Source organism: Macaca nemestrina, chromosome 3 (assembly GCF_043159975.1).
Source record: "Macaca nemestrina isolate mMacNem1 chromosome 3, mMacNem.hap1, whole genome shotgun sequence".
Classification (NCBI taxonomy): Eukaryota; Metazoa; Chordata; class Mammalia; order Primates; family Cercopithecidae; genus Macaca; species Macaca nemestrina.
Genome location: NC_092127.1, coordinates 21640271 through 21648744, shown reverse-complemented (window position 1 = coordinate 21648744; position 8474 = coordinate 21640271). Strand labels below are relative to the sequence as shown.

At 38.7% G+C, this 8474-nt stretch overlaps 1 protein-coding gene across 2 annotated transcripts in view; it reads left to right on the top strand.

Moving 5' to 3' along the window:
- Positions 1–1696: 1696 nt before the first annotated feature.
- LOC105466763 (annexin A10) overlaps positions 1697–8474 on the top strand; it is a 78906-nt gene continuing 72128 nt past the window's right edge. The window contains exon 1 of one of the 2 annotated variants that reach the window (XM_071092853.1): positions 1697–1961. In XM_071092853.1, the coding sequence (XP_070948954.1) occupies positions 1896–1961 (66 nt within the window). In that variant the 5' untranslated portion in view covers positions 1697–1895. The remainder of the gene's footprint in view (positions 1962–8474) is intronic. The other variant, XM_071092849.1, reaches the window with a different exon arrangement.

The following is an 8474-nucleotide window of genomic DNA, read 5'->3' as shown; positions in this document are numbered from 1 at the left end:
ATTTAAACATTATTTCAGTTCTTTTTAAATAATATAGTACTGATGAATAAAAAGCATGTAATGACATCTTATTATTAAACTATTTATAGGGAGAACTGAATAGTATTTTCAGATCTGCTCCATGACATTTATCTTCAAGATAAGCACAATAGACTTCAAGAAATATCCTATTAGTGGTATATTATGAAAAGAAAAGCCAGGCTGGGTGCAGTGGCTCATGCCTGTAACCCTAACACTTTGGGAGGCTGAGGCAGGTAGATCACTTGAGGCCAGCAGTTCAAGACCAGCCTGGCCAACATGGAGAAACCCCATCTCTACTAAGAAAAAACACGAAAATTAGCCAGCCACAGTGGCATGCACTTGTAGTCCCCGTTACTCAGGAGGCTGAGGCAGGAAAATTCCTTAAACCTGGGAGGCAGAGGCTGCAGTGAGCTAAGATTGTACCACTGCATTCCAGAGTCTATGCAACAGAGCAAGACTCTGTCTGGAAAAAAAAAAAAAAAAGGCAACAAAAGAAAAGTCAGATTACAAAAAAAAAAATGTAAATGTGACTTCATTGTTTCATTTAGAAAAAATACCTTATCACTATATGTAAAGATGTGAAAAGCACAAGAAGAGCACTTAGTGGACTATTTTCTCTTTTGACAGCTATTAAAATATTTAACAATAATTTGTAGACAATGAGATCATAAATGACTTTTCTTAAACTTTTTATGTCAGAGGTTTTTTAATTTGCCAAATTTAATACATTAAGCATATATTAATTTTCTAATGACTAAAAAATATTCCCATCTGTATTTCTCCTTCATGTGGAAGACTAGTCTAGCAATCAAGAGCATAGCCTTTGGAATCAGACAGATTGGGGTTTCAGTGTAGGCTCCATACTTTACTAGCCATATGACCTAGCAACAGAAATGAATCTGCCTGCCGACATGGTGGCTCATGCCTGTAATCCCAGCATTTTGCGAAGCCAGGGTGGGCAGATCATTTGAGGTCAGGAGTTTGAGATCAGCCTGACCAACATGGTGAAATTCCATCTCTACTAAAAATCCAAAAAAAAAATATATAGCCAGGTGTGGTGCTACATGCCGGTAGTCCCAGCGAGTCAGGAGTCTGAAGCAGGAGAATCGCTTTAATTTGGGAGGCGAAGGTTGCAGTGAGCCAAGATCATGCCACTGTAGTCCAGCCTGGGCGACAGAGGGAGACTCCATCGAAAAAAAGAAAGAAATCAGTCTCTCTAAATCTATTTCTTCAACTTTAGTAATAGGACCAATCCCATTTGCTTGTATATTTGATGGCTTAATGCCTGAGAGTGAAATATGCTGTCTTAGTTCATTGTGTGCTGCTATAACACAATATTTAAAACTGTGTAATTTATAAAGAGTAGGAATTTATTTTCTCACAGTTCTGGAGGCTGGAAAGTTCAGGATCAACCCGCTCTCACTTGGTCTGGTGAGAGCCCAGTCTCTGCTTTCATCTCACTTGATCTGGGGAGAGCCCAGTCTCTGCTTTCATCTCCCTTGGTCTGGGGAGAGCCCAGTCTCTGCTTTCATCTCCCTTGGTCTGGGGAGAGCCCAGTCTCTGCTTTCATCTGCCTTGGTCTAGGGAGAGCCCAGTCTCTGCTTTCATCTGCCTTGGTCTGGTGAGAGCCCAGTCTCTGCTTTCATCTCCCTTGGTCTGGTGAGAGCCCAGTCTCTGCTTTCATCTCCCTTGGTCTGGTGAGAGCCCAGTCTCTGCTTTCATCTCCCTTGGTCTGGTGAGAGCCCAGTCTCTGCTTCCACAATGGTGCCTTGAACGTGTGTCCTCTCTAAAGGAAAAATGCTGTGTTCTCAAGTAACAGAAGGTGGAGGAACTCGTTTTATCAAGCCCTTGTATGAAAGTACATAATCCCATTCATGAGGACAGAGCCGTTATGGCCTCATCACCTCCCAGAGGCTCCATCTTCTGATTCCATCAACTTGGTAATTAGGTTTTATTGTAGATATTGGAAAAGACACCACATTCAAACCATAGCGCAGGGTAATATAAATTATTTAGCACTATTCTTGATATATATTGAAAACTCAGTGTGTTGACTATGACTTTTAAACACTTACTTACTATGAATACTATTATTCGTGATATTGAACTACTTTTCTTCCCTTTACTTTTTTACATTTATTCGACTTTCATTTCAGTTTGAAACCTTTCCCTCTGGATTCTGGGAATGCTGATCAAATGCCTTCTCATATTTAATTTTGCAGAAGAGAATGCTAATGGCAGTTTGGTTATTTCTTTTGTAAATAACCTAAATAGGTCTAAATATTATGTTTCAAATGTTAATCATGTTTTTTTTTTTTATTAACATTCTCCAACATGAGGTAATCTCTTTTAATTTAAGGATGTGATTCTTTCATTACTTAAATTTATGTTTTATTTATTCTTGTTTTTTCTTTCATTGCTCTGCTATCTTCCGGGTGTGTGTGTGTGTGTGTGTGTGTGTGTGTGTGTGTGTGTGTATATTTTTTTTTTATAGACAGTCTCACTCTGTCACCCAGGCTGGAGTGCAGTGGTGTGGTCTTGGCTCACTGCCACCTCCGCCTCCCAGGTTCAAGTGATTCTCCTGCCTCAGCCTCCCAAGTAGCTGGGATTATAGGCACCTGCCAGCACACCTGGCTAATTTTTTGTATTTTTAGTAGAGATGGGATTTCACCATGTTGGTCAGGCTGATCTTGAACTCCTGACCTCGTGATCTGCATGAGCCACTGTGCCCGGCCTAAAAATCTTTTGATGGGAATCGAGAGGGCTCGATGAGGATTGGGCAAATTTGTGGCATAAGAGTTTAGGATTGGTGGACATATAAGATACTTGGCTTTCAAAGTAAATGTATTAGTTCCCTGTTGCTACTATAACAAATCAGCACAAACTTAATGGCTTGAAATAACAGATTTATTCACTTACAGTTCTAGAGGTCATAAATTTTGAAATCAATTTCACTGAGCTAAAGTTAAGGTAGCAGCAGAGATGATTCCTTCTGGAGACTCTAGGGAAGAAACAGCGTCCTTGACTTTTCTAGCTTCTAAAGGTCACCTACATTCCTTGGGCTGTGTTTCCTTCCTTCATCTTCAAATCTGGTAACACAGCATCTTGCTTTCATTATCATGCTGCCTTCTTCTATAGTCAAATCTTCCTCTGCCTCCCTCTTATGACAAGACATTTGGAAAGGTATTTATGGCCCACCCAGATAATCCAGGATAATCTCAAGAATCTTAATTAAACACATCTGCAAATTCCCTTTTTCCATACAAGGCAACATTGATAGGGTTCAGGGATTGGAGATAGGATATCTTGAGCCTTGAATAGTAACTAGCCATATGATACTCTCTCTTTTAAGTTTAGTAGTCTTCTATTGAAGTAATTTTCAATGACATCTTCCTAGAAAATTGTTTTTTAAAATAGTAAAAGCATGTTAGTTGAAGATACTCTTAGATCTTAATTGTAAGAGGATGGGTGAGTGAAATCAGTTCCCCTCTATCTCTTTTTTAACTCCAGACATCTACCTACTTAATTGTAATGACTGTATGGCAACTGATTTATCATAAATTTGGTCATGTAGCAAATTTCTTGGCAATTGGCTGTGATAGCACACCAGGAATTATCCAAACGATTGCAGATGTCCATGACTCATAAGGCTGATTTTCATTTAGCGCACCCTCTCATATACAGGTAGAGTGAAGCAATCAATTGTCATAGAATCACAGAATTTTTAATTTTCAATTGAGTTCTGAGTTTTTCTAAAGCAGTCACCATACAATGGGACCATGTTTATGCTACGTGGTTTATAGGTACCTGGATTTAACAGCTTGCACTGAGCTTTGCAATTCAACTGTATCTGTTTCGAAAAGTTTAGAACTATATTAATATGTTTATCTTTGGTTAATAGATTTTTGAAATATTGTTATACACTGCAAACAATTGATTAGTTATAAGCCCAGCCAAAGTGTTAGGCCTTGAACTGTGAGAAATAGAAAGTACTGCACAAAGCATAATTCCTAATTATGGGGGCATAAAATGAGCTTTGTCCCCCAAACAAATTATTTCAATGATTTGAAAGTACTGCAATAATGTGTACACACACCAAACTAAGTGGTACAAAAATGAGGGAAAGAATTTAAGATTTTTGGCCATAATACTTTGGCATAAAATTTGAAAAAATAATATTACTAAGCCTGTTTTAATGTCACTGACTGTACTAGTGCTAATGAACTATCCATCAGTTCATTAAATTTTAGATTGATTAGATAATATATTCATATTTTCTTTACAATCATAACACTGCTAGAAGCTGAAGTAAGCCTTAAGATTTAAATCAGGTTCTCAGAATTTCTATTCCAGTGACTGTCTCCCTAAAGATTTTTTCCTGAGGCTAGAAGAACACAGGAAATAAAGATTAACAATTATCTTACTCATTTGAAGCTCTATGTTTTCATGTTATTTGACTAATTAGTTTAAGGACCATCCAGCAAACACATGCATACTGCTCCTCTTTTTTTTTTTTTTTTTTTTTTTTTTTTTTAAGCAATGATTTAAACTTTTATTTTAATTTCATGGATCTAAGTGCAGGGTTTGTTACATTGGTAAACTTGTGTCATGAAAGTTTGTTGTACCTAATAGTTATTTTTCCTGATCATCTCCCTCCTCCCAAAATCCACCCTCTGAAAAGATCCAGTGTGTGCTGTTCCCCCTCTATGTGCCCATGTGTTCTTATCATTTAGCTTCCACTTATAAGTGAGAACATCTGATATTTGGTTTTCTGTTCCTGTGTTAATTTGCTAAGGATAATGGCCTCAGGCTCCAACCATGTGCCTGCAGAGGACATGGTCTCGTTTGTTTTTATGGCTGCATAGTATTCCATGGTATACATGTACCACATTTCCTTTTTTTTTTTTTTTTTTTTTTTTTGAGACAGGGTCTTACTTTGTAGCCTAGGCTGGAGTGCAATGATACAATCTCAGCTCACCACAACCTCCACCTCCAGGGCTCAAGCAATCCTCCCATCTCAGCCTCCCAAGTAACTGGGACCACAAGCATATACTACCATGCCCAGCTAATTTTGTATAGAGATAGTGTTTTGCCATGTTGCCTGCTTTGGCTGGTCTGGAACTCCTGGGCTCAAGCAATCTACCCGCCTCAGATTCCCAAAGTGCTGGGATTTCAGACATGAGTCACCACGCCCAGCCTCTGTACCTCATTTTATTTATCCAGTCTATCACTGGTGGGCATTTAGGCTGATTTCCTCTTGATGCTGAATAACCCTATCATGGGGAAAACCCTGATAGCTTCACTCCCCCAAAATACCACCAACTAAAATGTATTCCAACTAACCTCTGTTGAAAGTTCATGGCCGGGCGCGGTGGCTCAAGCCTGTAATCCCAGCACTTTGGGAGGCCGAGACGGGCGGATCACGACGTCAGGAGATCGAGACCATCCTGGCTAACACGGTGAAACCCCGTCTCTACTAAAAAAATACAAAAAACTAGCCGGGCGAGGTGGCGGGCGCCTGTAGTCCCAGCTACTCAGGAGGCTGAGGCAGGAGAATGGCGTGAACCCGGGAGGCGGAGCTTGCAGTGAGCTGAGATCCGGCCACTGCACTCCAGCCTGGGCGACAGAGCGAGACTCCGTCTCAAAAAAAAAAAAAAAAAAAAAAAAAAAAAAAGAAAGTTCATGACCACAGATGGGTTTACACAGTGGTTGTGCAAATAACTTAAAATCAAATATTAGACATTCTGTTCGTAAAAAATTTCAGCAAGGCAGACAATGGGAATTTCTTTTTGAGTGTCTTACCGTCTTTCCATCCCTCCCTACAATACACACACAGACACACACACACACGCACACACACACACACACACTCCCCTCTTTCTTCTTTCTTTTTGAACTGACATAAAAATAAGAGCTCATCCTTTTAGAATTTTGTGTTTACTTGTAGGGTCCTTTGAAAATGGAAATGTTTTTATTCACATAAGTGAAAAAAAAGTCTTAATAGCGTATGTTATTTTATTTTACACAAATTACAGCTATAATGGGAAGGGCACTAACCGCGAAGTTAAATTTGGATTTGAATGTTGGCTTCATGAGTCAATACCTGTGTGGCTTTAAACAACTTACTCAGCCTCATAGTCTTCTCGTGTGTGAAATAAGATTAATATTATCAGTCTCACAAGACTGCTGAGGTGATTACCAAGGAAATGCAGGTGTAGATGCCTAGAGCATAGCCTGCTTATATGAATAATGAATTTTTAAAACCACCAGGTAAACAGAAGATGTCACTGTGGTACATGGATTTTTTTATACTTTATGAACATTCTCTGAGCTCACATTACATGTAAGGCACTGCCCTAGATGCTTTGAAAAGCAAAAAAAGAAAGGTACCTGCCCTCCAGAAGTTTTAAATTTAGAGACAAAGACAAATGCAAAAAAAAAAAAAAATAAGGGAAGGCCATGTGTAATAGAGATGCAAAGAGAATAATAATACTTGGTAAAATCTGTAAAGACTTCACATAATATAGTTTGAGTGTGAGCTAGGTCTCAAATTTTGGGTGGAATATAATCCATATAGATAAAACATGTGCAGAAAAAAAATAATTTGGCTTTTGAACCTAAGAAATCACTATTAAACAGTCTATTGACAAGCACGAGTAAAACCCAAAGACTGAGCCTACAGATGTGACCAGCTTGGAGATTTTAGACAAAATCACTATATTCCATTTGTCTTCTTCTGAATCTATGCATCTTTGTGTAAATTATATGTGCAGTATTCCTTTGAGCCAATTTTGTTTTGCATGAGCCAGTAATGGGCCGGTGACCATTTACTTCAAGAATAACAGAAGTATGGTGTTTATTATGGCATCCTCTATAGCCAGAATAACAAAATAAAATAAATAAATAAAAGAATGAGCATCTCCAGGTATCTCCCCACCCCCCAAAATATAACTAGAACTTTCAGTAAGCTACTGAATCAGAGAGGCAAAAAGGCACCATTTTAACTTTTCATATTTTATTTATTATTATGGAAGAAATCCAATTAATATGCAATGTGTTTTAATAACTAAGAAACACATCCAATTATGGAATAAAGGTGGTATTATAAACTGGTGTCATTTTTCATATAGGATGACTACCAACCAGAGCTCAGTAAGGCAAACTTTTTTCCAGAAGTGGGGATGTGTTTGAGCCAAATCCACTCATTTTTTAAATCCATGTTCTTTGTGACCTAACAATGAAGTTTGATTCATCAAAGTCACTAAGTGATGAAATACTATGAAATTTACTAGCAATTATTTCTCCATTTAATTTTATAAATTTCCTCCAGTTTCACTAATATCATCAGCAAATTTTACACACAGAGACACACACACACACACTGTGGTGTTATTAACAGCTTTACTACTCTGTATCTCATTAGTCTTAGCCTTGGCTAATTGTAAACATCAAATCCATCATAAAATAGTAAGTACTCAGCCAGGCACATGTGGTCCCAGCTACTCAGGAGGCTGAGGTGGGAAGATCACTTGAGCCTGGTTGGTTGAGGATGCAGTGAGCCATGATTGCACCACTGCACTCCAGCCTGGGCAACAGAACAACATCCTGTCTCAAAAATACTAATAAGAAGAAGTATTCAAATATCTCTGAAAGCAATTCTGAAATACTTATCCCAAAGTGATATTTGAACAATTGGAAAAAGTGTGTGTTCTCCAAAATGATTCCCTTTAAAAATACAACCTTAAGATTAAATACATAAATATATGCTGTAATTTGTCTAATCTTTGGCAGGAACACATCACATCACTTAATTGTTTCTTATAACACTCTTTGTATTACCAGCTGCATATACCAACTCTTTGTGAATAGGTACTGAATCTCCCATGTAGAGCTCTGCCATTGTACGGTGAGTCCTCACCTAATGTCGTGGATAGGTTCTTGGAATCTGCACCTTTAAGGAAAACAATGTATAACAAAATCAGTTTTACCCACAGGCTAATTGATACACGCAACAGTTACGTCCCTACATCTCTCATCACAAAAACATCACCGAAGTTCTAAACAGACCAAAGACTTCCAATATCAAAATTGAAATAAATGTGAGCTATACATACATTGAAGAAAGATTAGTAAAAACAAGATAAGTGTTTACCAACTTATTCCAGTTCAGGATTACGGGTGGCGCCAGAGCCTATCCCAGCAGCTCAGGCACAAGGCGGCAACTGACTTGGCCGGGATGCCTGTCCACCACAGCGTGCATTCAGACAATACTCACTCATTCACTCACTCACTCACTCACTTACTGACACTGGGACCATGGGGACAAGCGGATGAACCTAATGTGCACATCAGTGGAATGTGGGAGAATACAGGGGCACTCGGAGAAAACCCACACAGACATAAAGAAAACATGCAAACTCCACACTGTCACTGCCGGGGATTCTTTTTTCCCC